Raw genomic sequence first — 18,551 nt, 5'->3', positions numbered from 1 at the left:
TGCCGTTTTGCATTTTATTCTCCACAGGTGGGCAGGATACACAACAGGCAGGCAGCCACAATCGTGGCAATGTTCAATCACCTGGCAGTATGTACACAATTCATTCTATATTATCTACACGTCGTATTTACCTTTCCGCAACAAGCCAGAGCTACATACCGAGGCATGTAGACTGTCATTTTCAGCTTGGGTAGCGGCACATGCTTTATCCAGACGGTATCAAAGCGTCAGCGGTGCTTGCGCAAAGCCGTAGAGTGTTGATTATTAGAAATTTCAAGTTGGCTTGGTGAAGGCAAATAAAGGAGGCTTTAGTCGTTCAACAGTATCAAATAATTTCTGCAAGCAAAATAATAATTTCACAAAGCGATATAAATTAAACGAGTGTCACATAATGGTGCAGTTACGATTGAAAGTGTCAGCTACAAGCCAGCCTATTTAAGTACAAGAGGCTGGAAGTAAGCCTAAATTCCGCAGAGGAGATCCGACTCTCGGCTCACGTACTATCGCTGACTAGCGCAACTACTCGTGCATTTTTGGGCACAAAATTATGCCTACTAACTGACAAAAGTTTAGAAAATAACCGGCGACTGCTGTAGAACGCAGCTATTTTGTAACCCCAAAGGCCCAGCGGCAATGTAAAACATATCTGAAACAGTCCTTCCTAACGAAAACCTTCGTCGAGCTCATTTTTCCGCATTTAGAGCACTCACAAACTCTTCCAGTTTCTCCTGTATATGGCGCACTTTCTTCAGCTCTTCGGCGAGCTCCACCCGGCGCCCCTTGAGCAGCTCCACTTTCTTCTCGCTGTCCTGTGAGAAGTCGTCCAGCACTTCCTTGACGCCCTTCTCCAGCCGACGGGCCTCGCGGTTCATCACCTGCTGCCGCAGCACGTTCGCGGTGGTGTGCATCATGCGTTGCACGCGCCAGAACAGGACCACGTCGTGGCACTCGAGGTCCGAGTCCAAGCCCTGGTGGTAGAGGTAGTACCCCTTCCGGCACTCGTTGGCCTTGGCCAAAGATCGACGCAGGAAGTGCAGTCGGTACAGGGGATCCCACGTGTCCCGGATGAACTTGTAGTCGACATCGACATCTTGCGCCTGGACGTTCTTGCGGACCGTTGTCAGTTCCTCCTGCGTCAGTGCAGGGCCGTGCTTCTGGAGGAACTCGTGGTTGAGGAGTCGCTCCAACTCAGCCTTGACCACCGCTCGCTGCCTCTGCTCTTCGGTGGGCGAGGCCCAGTACAGCCACTGTTCCTTGACTCCGGGACCGACCATGTCGCGGACCCTCACCTCAGCTGTGTGCAAGCGCTGTTGGAGCGTTGTCTCCAGGAACCGGACTGCCTGATCCCACTGATGCTTGTCATGCACCACACGGTCCTCAAGTGCATTGAGCTGAATCATGCGCAGCATGTCCACAGCCTTGTCCTCCCAGACGTGCCGGTCGAGGACCTCTTTGACGACAGCTTCCTTAAGACGGTCAAATAGCGGGTCGTGGTCCTTTGCCGCCTTCCGCTTTTGCAAGAGTGCGTTGAACTCGTCCCGCAGCGTCTCCCAACCTACATCGACGGACTGTGAAGGCAGAAGCTGCTCAGCCCAAAGTTTCAGTCGGATGTCGACAGCGGTGTTGAAGTTTCCGGCATTCCCGGTTTGGGCTGCTGGCAAGAAGATGCTGTCAACCACGTAGCCGGACATGCAGTCCCACAGGTTCCGTGACAACACCTCCTCCCAGTGCTTAGGACTCAGCTGGCTCAGGTTGACCACTTCGTCGAGTAGCTCACCGCGGGATCGCTCAAACAGCTCGTCACGGTCCAGCTCCCGCATCCTTGGAAAGCTGTTTTTCCACTCGGTCTCCAAGTTGAATCGCTGCGCCTTGAAGGCATCAGCCTGCTGCTCAACTGACTCCCGCACCATCTTCCAAAAGCAGTCTGACACGGCAAAGCTTAAGCTCTGAGTTGTGCATTGTGACATGTTCAGAATACCGTCCCGGCACAGCTTGGAGTTCCGGAAGAAGGCCTCCTCGTAGGCCTTGATTGCCGTGATGCTGTCTTCTGCACTGCCCCGACCTGTTACAACTGCAAAGTATCCAAGCGCTTTCATGGGAAAAAGCTTTCCATCAAGGATCTTACGAATTCGTGTTGGGTTTGCCATGTTCTGCTCGGCCAGGTCTACTTTCGTGAGGACAAAGATGGTTCTTCGGCCATTGGGATCTACCTGACTGACGAGGTCGGTGACTATGCTTCTTTCAGCATCTACAGAGCCATCCTGGATGCACAGAATGATGGCATTAGGGTTGCTCATGTAGAGATTGGTCATCTCGCGGATGGCATCCTTGGTGCCTTCAGCCATCTCTGTTGTTGCCGTGCTGATGATGCCTGGGAGGTCAACCAGGACCATCCTTTGCAGCCCAGGGCCTTTGACGGTCATGGAGATGACGTCGGTGCTGATGGTCTTGCCACCACGAACACTGTTCTTCATCCGCACTTCGACCTCCCTTCGGAGGTCTGACAGCTCGGTCTCTTTAGTCAGGTCGAACTCTCGCGAACTGTCCTTAAACTTGGCAATGTGGTATGGCCCTTCGCTGAGTGTTACCTTGACTGGCGCCCTGGTCATCATTTCACCTGCACCACGTGGGAATATTCGTGCCTGCGCCACCATTTCGAGCACGCTTGTCTTGCCTGCGCTTTGGTCACCGACGACAACCACACGGGGAAGGTGGTCCTGGACGTTGTAGCTGGAGTCGTAATCACTGAGCTCGTCTAAGACCTCTGAGTAGAGGTCGATGAGAGACTTCTTTATCTTGCGCCGACTCACTCCCTGCTCCGACTTGAGCATCACCTGGCGTCGCAGCTCCCGGTTTTCCTTCTCCAGGCGCTCGATCTCCTTCTGGTATTTCATTTGCACCTACAGTGGGGGAAAAAAAATGTGCATCAATTACTACTCTTACTTGAGAACCTGTTTTGGAAGCTGCTATGTGGACATGGACAGCATGGGCCTTATCCTTAAGGCTAAAAGATTTCACAGAGACGATTGCAACTTGTATGCCCACTCATCTTTGCCCACCAATTCATTGACGTTCTGTGTCAGTGTCACAGTTAGCAGCTAAGCAAGTAGTGTGGTCATAGAGAATTCTTACTCCGTGCAATTTGGGGTGGAGTTATTATGGATCTGCGATGTTATGTCAAAACACATATTTGTGCACCTTTGTGCTTCCAGTGTGCAACACAAGATGTCTCGGTCAGGAGCACAAATGGTGCACAGTGGCCGTCGGATGCAGGAATGTGTTACTCCACTCATTTAGTGGCAAACAGGTGAAAATCTGCGATGCGTTCCATGTAATCATTAAGTCATGTCTGGCAACAGAAGTACGAGGCTTAATCGAGAGTTTTAGCTTGTCCGTGTACTTATTTACTGTTTAAGGAATGCTGCGTTAGCAGCAGCCGGGCTGGTGGCGTAACCTTGTGGTGCAGAGTATTACCAAATGGATGCCGAGTTTTTAGGGCCAGTAACTGATTATATACTACTTATCTGCTAGTGGAAAGTGTCCATGTTCAGATGGATTGCAAACAATGAATGACATGCCTATCATTCCACTGCAATGGCAGTAGATTACTCATGGAGTAAGTGGGTGGAAAAGTTTAAGTTATCTTCGTGATGCTTTCTTCATTGGGATTAGTACGCATATGGGCTGGATGTAGTTTAGAAATGCCAATAAAGCACCATAAACAGCTTCTTCCCCAGGGCTGGATCTAAGAAACAGATTGCGTTAAGGCTTGGTGTTTGATTATGCTTGTGGCCCTTCATAGTGACATCTGCAAAAGTCATCAGTGAAACATCAGATGCATTTTAGTGTGTGCATAACTGATGCCAAAGCTATTTGTCTTGCATGGCATCTCTTAATGGTTGGAAAACTGTTTCTGGCACAAGCCAGCATATGAAAAAGTGGGCACTGTTTTTTTGCATACTTGCATAAGTCAGTGAGGCAATGCCTGCACTGCGTGGCATTATGTTTGCATCACGTGATTTGCCAAGTCAGAAAAACTGAGAAATTGCTCCCATCCACAGCTTGCAATAGGTTCCTGAGTAGCACAAACCCCACCTTTAGTTTTGATTACTATTGCTGCTGAAGTCACTTGAACACCAGTGTTCATAAGTGGTTATGAAACAGTGCTTGGAAGAGCCCGAATGTGAATGCCACCACAAATCTAGTGTAACCAGTTTAAACATTGTGTCAACTGTGGGCATCGCTCTCTCACTTGTTTATATCAAACAGTCCACCCATCTCTGGTTTGTACCTTTGGTATATAAAAAATTGCTCCAGCCTTGTTACAATTTTGTCTAATTTGGCTTAAGGAAATGAAAACTAAGTTGGTGTAACATGAATAAAGGGTCAGCCTAAGGTACAGGTTATCGACCAGGGACGACCTCAAAACCTAGGAGCTAAAACATAGAACGGGCGAGTGATGAGTGATCAGGCATAATGAAGAACCAAGCTTGTTAGAAATGTGGCGGCCCCAAATAAGATGGGGCATGGCCGTTAGAAAATGAACAGTCACATTTCAGTTTATTGTGCTGCACACTGCAACCGAACATGGTTGATGACCAATGCACGGCCAGTGTCGGCCTATGTTCCTCCATGCACCGCATGCCTTGGTGTTTGTACAAAAATTACTATAGAGAACTGTTACATTGTTACCATTCACTTACTATGAGTACAGTGTGATGGGTAGTACATGAATTTGTCTACCCATCATTTGTCTTGGTGCCTGTGGCTTCAGATGTTCCTGTCACGTTACATACCATGCTGTATCTTTCTACATTTTCAAGCAATTATAGCTTTCCGAAGAATTATAGCTTTCTGAAGCTTTCTGAAGAAGCCAACAAATATGTACGCGTATGCATAAAGATTGTGGACTGCTGCAGTTATAACGCATCATTCCGATGAAAACGAATAATTTGCAAAGTCACGAAGCCATTTGAAGCCAGACTGGGCAAACTTTGGGCCAAACCGCTGTACTACCAAACCATTCCCGTTCTCGCTGAACCGTCGCATTTACCGATCCCGTGGACACCAACGCCAAGCTTGAGAACGTTTGTAAGGAAATCTATGCCGCCTCCACTGAGAGTGTCCGTCTCCCATTCATTCGTCTTTCAACCACCGAACCGCCTTATTCACCTGAATAAGCTCGTCCTGTAGCTTCTGCATTCGCTCGCGCTCGTTCTGGCGGCGTTCCTCTTCCTGCTGTTGCGACGAGAAGATCGGCGCGACGGCCAGGGCGGTGGCGAAGTCGTCCAAGCCGTTGCGCACGACGCTCGGCGAGCTCTCGAACTTGACAGTTTGCAGCCAATCGGCGATGCTGGCGAGACCGCTGGCAGCCTTGTTAGCACCGGTCCTGAACAGGCCTTTCTCGGGAATGCCCAGCTTGTCCTTCATGTCGGCCAGCGAAGCGCGGAACCTGTCCATGCTGTCCTGGTCGGGCAGCACGTCCTTGATCCATCCGAAGTCCGGCAGGTTGTCCTTAAACTCCTCGTACTTCTTGGAGACGTGCGCTCCTCCAGCGACGGCCGAGCCGAGGACGATATATCGCACCTTGAGCACGCCGCGAAGGATCCTGGCCACTAGCGCGACGTTCCGCGCGCTCTGGAGGTTCGTTGTGGCGGCGTAGAGTTTGATACGGTGTCTGGAGTGCGGACCTAGCGTGTGGTATCGATGGTGGCAAGCTTTGAGGCGCGGCGAAGTATTCCACTTCTGGAGGTTGAAGCCGAACGCGCCGCGGACGACCGACAGCGCTCGGTGCTGCGACATGCTTAGCGCGCGCGGCTCTGAGTGTCAGCTTGGGGCGAGCTTTTACTAAGGGCGTTTCGAGCCTAAAAATTGGATCACGAGAATAGTTTCAACTTTACTAGCCGGCAATAACTCGCCAGCGCAGCCTCCATGTTGAACTTGGGTTAGGCTTGGCTAGTGGCTTGCTTGTAGTGGCTTGCTTGCTCGTAGTTTGTATGAAGCCGCGAGAGAGGGCGAGCTTTTCCGAACGAAAAACACCAGTAGGTCGTGCGAAAAAAATGCGAAGAGCTTTTCATATTTTCGAAGGCTTTAGCTAAAATGTTATAGCGCAATTGATGGCTTTGATGACCACGTTTGAAAAGTGTAGGCCTTTTATTATTGTGCGTTTTTTTTATTCTAAAGAACTATTTGTTCTGCAATTGTAGTCGCCTGCTGCAAGGATTCTAGGCGTCCAGCTTGAAATTCTCATTTGTTAACGCTGAATTTACGCAATGCACTAAGAATCTACCTCCTACAATTTGTATTTGTCTGCCACAAATGCGCACTGGCTAACAAACCGGTTTACAATCAGCCTGTGAAGAAAATGGCACAAGCGCTGCACGCATGGCTGCACGCAATCTTGTGCAGACGACGCGACACACGTAAAATCAAACTTCACCAAACTAAATTTGTATGCTACCTAAAATAAATACTTTTGCATAAACTACGCAATGTGTAGGCTGAACTATACATTGTACGTTTCTGAAGAAGCTAATGTACTGCATTTCTTTTTTGACGCATCACTAGCGCCACTACTGGTCCTGCCGGCGGAGTCGATAGAACGAAAGCTGTCCGCAGGTCGCAGCCTGTTTAGTTCACCGGACGCTGGTGAGAGTCTTCATGTGGCGACTTCGTATGTAAGTGAAAAAACCCATTTCCTACCTCTCTTCTTCGCGTTTCTGCTCGGACTGCTCGCTGTGTTTTGCGGTGCCGCTTGCATTGGTCCACGTTTCGAGTCCCTCCGGTCAGCGGCAGGCGATCCGGGTCCCTAGCGATCACTAACCATCCGTCCCCTTCCTCACCGTTAGGTTAACGGTCTCAGTTTAAGTCGCGTCGCCAGCCTCCTCCTTTTTGGTGCATCTTGCATCTATTTAACGCTCATTTCCCCCCCGCGTTTCCCATCTGCCTTGCATGTCTCCTAGAAAGATCACGCTTTTGCGCTGCTTTCGAGCCTAATGCGTGCGGTTTATGTCCCTACGATGCGCAGAGCGGAACGAACGCTGCCGCTTGGAGAAAGGAGTTCGAGAGCGAGTACGGGAGGAAGGCGAAGAAAAAAAGAACGAAAGAAAGATCATCTTTTCTCGTTCGCCGCATTTCAGCATCGGTAGTGTAGCGGCCGTGTAAACTCGCTCTCGGCCGCTGTCGCTCTCTGGCGAGAGGGAGAGAGAGAGAGCGGTTTTGACACGACCGTGTCGTGTGATGATTGGGGAACACGCGTCGCCTTTTGACACACTTGTCACGGCACACGATGTGTCGCAGTGGGTTAAAGCGCACGCTGTGTGCCTTGGTGGTGTGCATCCAGTGTGTGTAACTGTCACGGCGAATTGAATCAATAAAGGCACGGCGCTGCTGGTCGGTGGGTGGTGCGAGGGGGGAACTGCAGTGGAGTTGGTTTCCCTGGGGCAGTCGTTTTGTCGTCGCTATCGAGAGAGAGAGAGGAGCTTTTTGCCAGCGCCTTTCTTGTGGGCGACGAAAAGCGCGAGAGATCGTTGGGCATCCCTGTCACGTCAACGCACCCTAAAGCGCGGTCTGCGTTAACGAAGGCAGAGTGAGTACGACGAAGTAGAGGCGTGCATGTTTCGTGCCTGCTTGCACGGTTGCTTTTGCAGACGATTTGGATACACTGATTCATCTCGCTTCTAACAAACTCTCTTCCTCTTGTGTAACTTGGCGTCAAAAGTCATGTAAACGATTTGCGCAAAGCTGAGCCTCCAACAGGGAATGATTTTACTTCTCACGTGGAGCGTTTGGTCAGTAGAAGCGCTGCACAGACTTTGACACGAGCTGCCTTGTGTGTGTGTTTATGGGCGTTCAGTATGAATTGGTGTATGCCTTCACGCATGGTCCAGGGGATTACGTTGTCGCGTTCGCATGTTTTTCTAAGCTTCAACGCTGTTCAACAGTTTTTTCAGCAAATCCTCGTTTGCGCCGGCGCCTCTGCATTGTTTCACGTACGCGTCTGTCGCTTCTCATTTGTGCGTGAGGGTCTGTCTGCTATGGGGCGCGGCGGTTTGTTGCCCTTCCCGACGTAATGGATTTTACCGGATAAATTTAATCATCCGTGTCGGGCCGCATTATACTTTCAGAAACTATTAGTCACGGCTTGCATGTTTCTTGTCGCGGTACGATCTTTCGTGCTCGACGTCGTCTGCGCAGTTGCGGACGATATTGTGACTTCTGCTTCTTCTTTTTTTCTTGTTCTCGAGCGACGACGGTTCCAGCTATTTTCAGGAGCTCTCCCAGACTCCGGGCACGCAAAGCTCGTCGTAGTGGACACAAAGAGGTCGCAGTGAGCTGTACAGACTTTTTGAGATTTGGAAATAAGAAAAGAATCGAAAGAAAGTGCACGAGCCTATGGTTGGTGGCAGATCGGTTTCGAGAATCTCTCGGCGGCGCTTTAAATAGAGGCGCCGACGGTCGCCGTCTGGAACTCTCGTCGGATGATCGGATTTCTCCGTTGAAGAGGCCGCCCGCCGCGCCTTTTCAAATATGTATGCGCGCGATGAATGAGTGAAGAACAAAACCTGCGTGGCTAAATGCGAGGAACAAAACTGTCGGGCAGCTTTATAGACCGCGAAGGCGGTTTTGTAGACAGACGGACATGGGAGTGCGAGAAAGAAAAGGCCGCAAACGCCAGCGCGTCATCTTGTTCGCTGCGTTTTGTTATTGATCTACCTCTCTCCTTCTTTTTTGACAGCGCAGATCACTATTTACCTTTGTTCTTTGCGTTTTGTCAGAAGCTCGAACATGCCCCTCCCCCCCTCCCCCCCCAAAAAAAATCATGCGAAACCGAGGTAAATAGTGATCATCACGAAAGCCTATAGTTTCTGTGGAGGATCTACTTTAGAAAGCATGAAGAAATTGCTTTTATGTTGCACCCGAGTGGGTAATACTGAAAACGACTGTTGATCGTCCGTTGGAAGCAATGGGGTCAGGTGCAGAAAAAGGAGAATAAAAAAAAAAAAAGATTGCACTGTTTCTCCTTGTGAGAAGCGCTTGTTGTATTTTTCGTTGACTATTCAAGTTGATCTTAGCTTGTTGATTTTCTTTCAATGCTGCGTCTTCAATCACTCGATGGAGAAAAAAAAAGAAGTAATTGTGGAGAAAATTAAGCCCAAACTACCGTTTCTGAATCTCGCGCCGAAACCCCAACTGCGGTGCGTCAGTGTGACGTCACTTTTTTCTAGAGTATTTTTTCTCGTATTTGGTGCCGTTTCTTGGACCTCACTAAATATTGGATACGTGCTATATAGGTATAGTTTTCGATTCCCTCGAAATGCGATTCGGTCCGCTTTTAACGATTAGCCGGGACCTGTGTGTTGCCGTCAGAATCTGTGACGTCACGGGCGATCTGGTGCGAGAACTTGAGGGCTGCGGCGCCGCCCGTGAGTCGCAGAAATTTTTGCACCCGTCTGTCTGTTCCATGGCCGACACCGATAAGGGGAATTATTGATGAGAACAAAGACTCTTTGTAAGTGCGTGGAATAATCTTCAGTATCTACATTGTTGTCAAACTCTCGTGTCGGATATTTCGGTACGTATACCACGCGGTCGGAATTCACACACAATTTTCGACTTCGGCTTCCCTCCTCTCAGGTGTAGTCTGAGCTCGTTGGAACGTGCAGCAAACTTTCTTTTTTTTTTTTTTCAGCCTCGAGGGTAAGGGTGTCGACATGCTTCGGTGTATTCTGGTTTACCAAGCGCTTTTTCTAAGCAGCCGTTTTGCTATATGAAGGTGCGTAATCAGCAACGCAGCTTAGTTGGCTTAATGTTTTCTTTTATCACAGTATTCCTTTTAGAAGTAGCCGAACAGCGCGTGCTCGAAGACGAAAGTAGGGAGGATGCTTTTGCTTTACTGGCATATCTTTACACGTACAGCGTCTGCTTGGCTGTCTTTTTTCTTTCTTTTTAGCGCGATAGCGTTGTAATAGAACATTGATTTTGACGCGCAAGACCACCGGCAGGCCTATCCCGCTGACGGTGTAATCAAATGCGTTGGTATAGACCGATGCAGATGCCCCCTGCGCGACAACTGTCCTTGCAAAGGTTTGCAATGCGACAAAAATGACGAAATAAGAACGTCGTTTAATCACACGTTTTGCGCGTCGAACCTGCATGCAGTCGGCTTGCTTGCTTAGCATGTTTATTTCTCACCTCTGGTTGCGATCGTTCCTTGATATTTGACCATATATGGACGAAAGGGCAAGTGGCGGGCATCAAGAATAAGGAAGTTGTTTTTTTTTTTCTTAGACATCGTGAGCTATAAGTCGTCCGTGCGGTAACGCAGAAGCACGCTTTCGAAGAATGTTATAACTTGGGATGGGGGGTCCGTGCCAGCTAGACGACGGTGTAGCCACGAGTGAGCTCGTCGTTGCGTTGTGCTACGTACTGTATGCTTCGTGACCAACCCAATGATTCGGCACAAAAGTTAGCCCTCCAAAAGCGTCCTGCATCTGCCCTCTGTGTTGCTCCAAGCGCTCCGAAATATATAACCCGCCGTGGTTGCTCAGTGGCTATGGTGTTGGGCTGCTGAGTACGAGGTCGCGGGATCGAATCCCGGCCGCGGCGGCCGCATTTCGATGGGGGCGAAATGCGAAAACACCCGTGTACTTAGATTAAGGTGCACGTTAAAGAACCCCAGGTGGCCAAAATTTCTGGAGTCCTCCACTACAGCGTGCCTCATAATCAGAAAGTGGTTTTGGCACGTAAAACCCCATAACCTAATCTAATCTCCGAAATATACGGGGTCCTGCGTATTTCGCTGCGCCTTTTCGAAAAAAAAAAAAAAAAAGAGAAAGCTTTGCGCTCACCGCTCCACTGTTCTTGCTCAAATTTTGCTGAAAGATCGCATTTTTTTGGAGTCTACATGTTGAGTATGTTTGTATGTTTAGTATAACACTTAACACAGTTAATTGCCTGGTTTTTGGCTAAAATTAAGTGCGAATTTACCTTCAGGTAGCATAAATGTCTGTCACCTTTCGAAAGATGAAGCGCCGACAGAGACAGCACACTACGGAAGAACAAAGACAGAACTACTTGCAACTGTTTATTGAGGTCAGAAGCGGCCAACCAGATTAAGGAAATAGGGGACACCTGTGTCAGCACCCCGTCTCTGAATACTTACGCAAATGAAATCGCGTTTTGAGATAAGTTTTAAATTTCGGTTAATCTTGTGATTCCCATCGTATACATCTTCTGTGTTCTCGTGCGCGCGCGTTCACGTAATCAGTGCACCCTCTCTTTTTCTTCCCCCTCTCCCCATGGCTATATATTCAGCCGCTTTTGACCTCCATAAACAGTTGCCAGTAGCGCCTTGTCCCGCCTTTGTTCTCTCTTAGCGTGCTGTCTCTGTTGGCGCATCATCTTTCGAAAGCTATGAACCAACTAGCCCCACAACGTGTTCTGGATAGATGGATGTTATGAGCGTCCCCTTTGGAACGGGGCGGTGGGTTGCGCCACCAAGCTCTTGCTCTTATACTGCGTAATGTCCTACCTAGGGTAAACAAGAAAAAAAAGGAAAAAAAACAAAACACTATGAACTTCCACAACCAAATTTTCTGACCCCCTATTGCGAACTATGCTTTTGTACGTCTCCGTTTTTTGTCTTTTCCCGACTTTTCTTCCACCGATCCTCCAATCGCCTCTTACTAATGCCTATTGCGGACATGTTTACTTTTCCACTGCTCTCGCTGAACCCAAGGGCTTCAAGGAGGCCAGTGGTGCCTAAATCGACCGCTGGGCAGACGTCTTCACATTCTAATAAAACGTGCTCCATAGTTTCCCCAGCTTTACCGCAGCAACCGCATGCTTCTTCTTCCTTCTGATATCTCGCTTTATATATACTTTATCGATATACTGCGGGTACCGCCGCCTGCCGGCAGCTGCAGGAAGCAGCCGGTCAGGGAGGTTTGCTGCGTGTTCCAGGAGCGGGAAACGCGCGACAAACCTCCCTGACCGGCTGCTCTCTCTTTTTTTTTTTTGCAGCTTCCGGCAGGCGTTGACACAAGTTTATGCTTCCGCCATCGCTGCAACAGCTCGCATCCGCATAAGGGAAGGCAAATGCGCACTTCTTGAAAACCACGCAAATTTACTGTGGTAAGTGTTATGCTAAACGACGTAGACTCCAAAATGCCATCTTTCAGCAAAATTTGAGCAAGAACACTGCAGCGGTGAGCGCAAAACCATTTTTCAAGAAGGCCCGGCGAAATATGAAGGACCCTGTATAGTTACAGAAGACTGTACTATGGCGTGTATCGCTCCAACTGAAGCTCGGACGGCTGCGATCGTGGGAACCGAACCCGGGACCTTGCGCTCATGCAGCAGCACGCCTAGCCACGGAGCCACCACGGCGTGTGTTCAGGCTGTCGCCGACTGTAGTACACTATAAAATAATTTACCCCTTAAAATAACGGGAAAGAAAGGTGTAAATCTGTCTAACTCGCACCCTTACACATTGAGTGCCTGATCTACTGATGATGAGTGATAAGTCTCTACCATGTCTCTACCTTCATAGACAGTAGAGTTGTAGACACAATGGCTATTACGCACCCCCATTAGTAGGCTACACTGTAAAATAATTTACACTCTCAAAAGTGAAAAAAAAAAAAGGATGTAAATGTGTCTATAACTCGCACCCTTACACATTGAGTGTACTCACGAGTTTATGATCTATTTATGATGAGTGATAAGCCTCTGCCATGCCTCTACCATCATGTCTCTACCACAATGGCTATTACGCACCCCGGTCAGTAGTCTACACTGGAAAATAATTTACCCCCTCGAAAGTGAGAGAGTGTAAATCTGTCAAATAACCATTGTGGTAGAGACGTGACGGTTGAGCCGTGGTAGAGACTTATGATTCATCGTAAGCAGATCATAAGCTCGTTGAGTACACTCCAAATACAGTTTGCAGTTGAGCGCCTCTGCAACGAAATTACCTGTACAACGAAGGCATTGCTGTGTCCCCGTTCTATTGTGAGCGGTGCGCCACCTGTACAACCAAGTTACCCGTGTGTAGCGAACGATTTCGGGGGCACCGAACACTTCTTTACGAAGGCGTTCGACTGTACACCCTTTGGGTGTCGTATATTTGTCCTACACGTACCAGTAACCGTTATCTGTCTCGCTCGCGTTTAGTTTCCTGAAAACTCTTCCTTCACTCGTTACTGTTCCGTCAAAAACGCAATGTCACGCTGATGATTAACGTGCCGTTCGTGATGTGGAAGGACCGGGCGTGCAGCCCTAACGAATGAAAAGACGCGCAAGATTGATGATTACTGTTTGGGGAGAAGATAAGCCCGAAAGGGTGCGAACGTTTTGTTTAGATAGACTATTGACAGATGACCATGGGAGGGAAAAAAAAAAAAAAATTCGCGTGGATGCGATATCGACAGATAATTAGTCGAACGATGTGCCGCCGTGATGTCGTCGCATTACGGTCGCTCCAGGTGCGGTATGTGTGCATGTTTCTGAATGCCCCCCCCCCCTTTCTTTTTGTCTCGTTAATTTACAAGCAAAGCCGGACCCCAGCTGTTCGGTTGGATCGCGGTGTTTCGTTACGAGGACCTGCAGTTCTCCTTTGTGTGCTTGCCAGATTGTCACCGCAACAGCGCTGTGAGACAGACGGCTGTATGCCTTCGCGATGACCTTCAAAAGAGGGTCAGATTGAAACCTGCGCCTGAGAAATATAGACGAAACTCGAGAGAACTCCAGGGGGGCTTTCGGTCTTCTTCTCTCTTCTTCTTCTTTTTTTTTGTCTGCAGGACGGAAGAGTCAACATCCTTCTTGTCGTCCGCACAAAACTCCAGACAAAACGAAGAAGATTTTGGTCTGAGTGTTTTTTTTTTTTTCGTGTTGCCTTTGAAGCGTTGTATATAGTGTTCTGTCGTGCGCTTTGTCCACCGCCATTTCTTCGGCTCGAGATTTCGTCGCCGAGAGCGAGACCGTTTTCTTTTAGAAAATGGGCGGTTGATTGTCGAGCGAAACTTGAGCTAAACTGTAGAAAAGTTCTTCTCCGACGGGAGACATATGTGCTCTAATTCCCCAGGCGTGTTCGCTTCTTTTTCGAGTAACCTTGACTCGGGCAGAGGAAGTTTCTCTAGGGAGACTGTGTACAGGCTGGGGCGGTGCCTGAGGTCTTCCGCAGCCCGAGCCCATGGCGCCCTGTGCTGTGAAATAATGGCATCGTTAAAAGTGACTAAGGGTGTAAACCGGTCTAAATACATCTTCTCTGGTGTACTTGTGGGAGTGTGCACTCTTAGACAAACGGTACACCCTTTGGGGTGTATATCTGCCACACAACAATAATCGTCATCTGCCTTGCTTGCGTTTACTTTCTTGAAAACGCCGCGCCCGCTACTTTCCTGTCGGGAATGCTATGTCATGCTGATAACGCGCAAGCCGTTCGTTACTGGGAAGTACAGGGCTCGCAGCATTAATGAAAGGGAATGCGGACAAGGCAGATGACGATTATTGTTGTGGGACAAGATACGCCCCAAAGGGTGTAAATGTTTTAGAATGTGCATTCTTAAAGAAAAATAAAAAAAATATGCGATTTGGTGCTTATCTTGTCCCACAGTAGTAATCATCTGTCTTGTCCGTATTTTTCTTTTTTCCTTTAACGCTGCGAGACCGGTACTTCCAAGTCACGAACGGCTTGCGCGTTATCAGCGTGACACAGCGTTCTCGACAGGAAAGTAGCGAGCGCCGAGTTTTCACTAAAGTAAACGCAAGCGAGGCAGATGACGATTATCGTTGTAGGACAAGATACGCCGCAAAGGTTGCAAACTTAAATACGCTCTAAAAACAGTTGCACCCCTTGGGGTGTATATTTGCCACACAACGATAATCGTCATCTGTCTTGATTGCATTTCCTTTCTTTAACGCTGCGAGCCCGGTACTTCCAAGTCATGAACGGTATGCGCGTTATCAGCATGACGGAGCATTCTCGACAGGAAAGTAACTAGCGCAGCGTTTTCAAGAAAGTAAATGCGGGCAAGACAGATGACGATTATTGTTGTGTGGCAAATACACACTCCAAAGGGCGCAAACTTTCTTTAGAGTGTAGTTTATAGACCGATTGACGCCCTTGTTCATTTTAAGGGTGTAAATAATTTTACGTTTGTAAAGGTATTATAGACCAATTTACACCGTTATCCACTTTTAAGGGTGTAAATTATGTTTACAGTACGCACTTGAAAACTGTGAGGTGGGGGGCAGGGGTGGACACCTCGGGAATGAGCGGCCGACCGATCCCGAGAAAGTCACCCAGAGCTTCTCTAGAAGAGGCGGATTGCGCTGAGGTTCTAGCAGGAAAGTTTTGCTTTTGCGTACTTCAATGAGAATCATTGGTTTCCCGCCTAACGATTGATAAGTGGAGCTTCGAAATAATGCGCTACACCGGCCTAAACGATTCTATAGCGTTGTTTTATAACGTTGTCCGTTTCAACGGCTGACGATGCAAGCGAAAACGGCCACGAAAGTTTCCAACGCAACGCAACGTATAGTCGACATCGCAGACGATAGCGTAGTCGAGGTCATGGTTGTCATAGAAACGGACAGGAGAAAGATGGGAAGCGAGACTCCGCTATAAGGTAAAAAAAAGAAAGAACGGTTTCTCACCTTTGCGTGTTATGTATGGAGTTTTGACAAACTACTTCGCTCTAAACTGATTGATTAGTCGCTGCTTAGTTTCGCTCTCCCACGCGCGCACATACACAAACGAAAAAAAGAAAAAACGGAGAACGCACGTGTGTGCTGTTCTCGAGCTTTCTTTCTCTCACACTGTTATACCGTACGACACAGTGCGCAGAAATCGAACCGAGCCGCTATATATTTCGCCGTGCGTATAATATACACCCCGAGTGTTTCCACTCCGAGCTCGTTTTTTGCATCGCTCGAACTGATGTATTCAGTGTTATTACGCATGCGGCGAGCTTTGTGTCCTCCGCGCGCACGTTTCAACGCTTCAGTGATGCCCTCCCACTCGAGTCGTGTACGTGCGTGCGTGTATGTGTGTGTCCACGTGGGTTTTGTTTGTTCGTGCGTGTGCGCGCCCGCTCTCGACGCACCCGTGTGTCGTGCATCCACTCTCGTACGAGCACGTTGTTATTGCCGCTATACGTCGTCGACGCGTACACGCGCCGTTCGTCGGCGTCCGAAGCGACCATTAATTTGCCGCCTATTAATTTCGTGCGTGCTCCGCTGAATCGACTCTGACCGACGTAGCCGCGCGTCCTTCGCCTCGAAACTTCGTACGGTTTTCTTTTTTTTTTCTTTTGTCGTCCGCTTCGCGATCGCCATGAATATGCATTAACTCCGCCGGTCCGCTGCGCATGCTTTCCCGCGGATGGACTTGTTTTCTTTTTCTTTTGTTTTTTGTTTTTCCTTTTGAAAGCGCTGCGATTGACTTGCATTGCGGTGTTTTGGTTTTCGTTCCCTTTGCTCAGTAAAGGCGCGTGGCAGCTGGCTGTATCGGTGGGCACGGATGAGTCGCAAGCGGCACCTTACCCATGTCCTCGGGAAAAGTGTGCAGTCGGTGTCGTTTGACCAGTGCTAGCCTACGTCGCCGACACCCGCCGTGGTTGCTCAGTGGCTAAGGTGTTGGGCTGCTGAGCACGAGGTCGCGGGATCGAATCCCGGCCACGGCGGCCGCATTTCGATGGGGGCGAAATGCGAAAACACCCGTGTGCTTAGATTTTAGGTGCACGTTAAAGAACCCCAGCTGGTCAAAAATTTCCGGAGTCCTCCACTACGGCGTGCCTCATAATCAGAAAGTGGTTTTGGCACGTAAAACCCCAAATATTATTATATTATTACGTCGCCGACGCTTGGACGAAAACGAGGAAACGTGTATGTGGTAGCGAAGGGATCATCGCAAAGGGAAAAGGTGCACGCGCGCGCAAAAAAAAAAAAAAAAAAAAGAAACACACACAAAAAATGACACGTGCGGAAAATAAATGTCACAAATGCTGTTTCCTATTCAAATGACATCCGCACCCCCTCCGCAACCTTTTCAACGTGAGCTGTTACAAAGTAGCTCAATTGTCGAGCGTACTGAACAGCAAACGGAGCATATGATTGGGTGGTACGATATTTAGCAGGCGCTGTAGCAGGGAGCAAGCGGGTAGCGGGGGGGGGGGGGGGAGTAGCCGATATCTTGTGCAGGTACAGCTGAACTTAAAGGTGCCCTGAAACAACACTTTTCTAGCTAAAAGTCCAAGTATAAGCGGAGCTAGACGTAGTAATCGCACCGATGAGCGGCTTTCTGGCTACTTTCGTCTCCACTGTGTGTATAATATATATATATATATATATATATATATATATATATATATATATATATATATATATATATATATATATATATAAAATAAACGGGGAGGGAAAGGCAGGGAGGTTAACCCGGAAAGATTCTGGTTTGCTACCCTGCAATGGTGGAAGCGCATGGGGAAACGAAAGACGGGAAGAATGAGTGGGGACAGAAAGCAAGGACACGAGAAAGAAAATAGGGGAGCTTGGGCGTGATAACCGTAGGCTCTCTAATAGGCCACTCAAACGCAAAGATTTCGAGAGTGCCTTGACCGACTTGTTGTGCGACGGCTGCATAGGACGGCGTTCCAGGACTGTCGTCTCCATTAGCGCGCTGGAGAGTGTCTCATCGTTGAGCGTCTCACCGGCGAGATAACGTGGACAGGGCTTGTCGCCGCACCCAGGTGGCGGGCGCGGCGTCTGTGCATACGCAGCGTGCCGTTGCTATCTCGGAGGCCACGCAGACTGCGCGCAATTGGAAGCTACGCCGATTCGGTTCCGAGAAACCGAAACTATAGCAGGGAGCATTGCGTCACGCAGCAAGCTTTGGCAAGCGAGTTCCCCGCGAATCCATTCCCTTCGCTTCATCCCTCCAAAAGTCGTCCCCGACACGTGACCACTTAGACTCGGCGTATTGGCCTAGAATGTTTGGGTCCCGGTAGGTTTTCTTTTTTTTTAAATCGCTGGGCCATTTTGTTTGGCCGCTCTGCTGTGGCTTTGTCTGCACTCTAGAAAAAAAAAGAAGAAAAATTTACACCCTTTGGGTTGTATTTTGTCCTCAAACAATAATCGTCATCTGTCTTGTCCGCATTTCCTTTCGTTAACACTGCGAGCCCGGTACTTCCTAGTCACGAACGGCTTGCGCGTTATCAGCTTGACACAGCACTCTCGACAGTAAAGTAACGAGCGCCGAGTTTTCGAGAGGAAGCGCAAGCAAGGCAGACGTCGATTATTGTTTGGGGACAAGATAAGCGCCCAAAGGTTGTAAAGTTGTTTTTTTTTTTTTTTAGACTGCGCATGTAAGCGGGGACACCAAAACCTACCGCGCGCCTCTGACGCGGCGGCCACGTGCTGGGCCGACTCGTTTTGCTTCAGTCGTGTTGCACAATGCTCCTTCCTAGTTCATTCCTTCCTTCCTCCATGCCTCATTGCCCCGGAAACTAGTCTGCGAGCGTATCCATTCGCGTATTGCAGTGCTTGCG

The 18,551-nt window shown here is 48.9% G+C and overlaps 2 protein-coding genes across 2 annotated transcripts in view; one reads left to right on the top strand and one right to left on the bottom strand.

Annotated features, from left to right (window-relative positions):
• Opa1 (Opa1 mitochondrial dynamin like GTPase) lies at nt 1-5,968 on the bottom strand. The gene is made up of 2 exons (XM_075668967.1): nt 5,173-5,968; nt 1-2,900 (listed from the first exon to the last, which is right to left on the bottom strand). Exons 1-2 carry the CDS (start codon nt 5,800-5,802, stop codon nt 684-686), a joined length of 2,847 nt encoding a protein of 948 aa, XP_075525082.1. The 5' UTR covers nt 5,803-5,968; the 3' UTR covers nt 1-683.
• A 599-nt stretch (nt 5,969-6,567) lies between these two features.
• Nca (neurocalcin homolog) overlaps nt 6,568-18,551 on the top strand; it is a 153,419-nt gene continuing 141,435 nt past the window's right edge. Inside the window, exon 1 of the mRNA XM_075668971.1 lies at nt 6,568-6,677. The gene's annotated coding sequence lies outside the window, so the exon portion shown is untranslated. The remainder of the gene's footprint in view (nt 6,678-18,551) is intronic.

The sequence above is a fragment of the Dermacentor variabilis genome, chromosome 9 (genome assembly GCF_050947875.1).
Source record: "Dermacentor variabilis isolate Ectoservices chromosome 9, ASM5094787v1, whole genome shotgun sequence".
In the NCBI taxonomy this organism is placed as follows: domain Eukaryota; kingdom Metazoa; phylum Arthropoda; class Arachnida; order Ixodida; family Ixodidae; genus Dermacentor; species Dermacentor variabilis.
Note: the sequence above shows the minus strand (reverse complement) of the source record. Positions and strands in the feature narration are given on the sequence as shown.

What these genes read in the sequence shown, in the direction of transcription:
- Opa1 (XM_075668967.1), bottom strand. Translation starts at nt 5,802, where the DNA reads ATGTCGCAGCACCGAGCGCTGTCGGTCGTCCGCGGCGCGTTCGGCTTC. An exon ending in TACAGGACGAGCTTATTCAG is followed by an intron (nt 2,901 to 5,172) that starts GTGAATAAGGCG and finishes CCCCCACTGTAG; the next exon opens with GTGCAAATGAAATACCAGAA.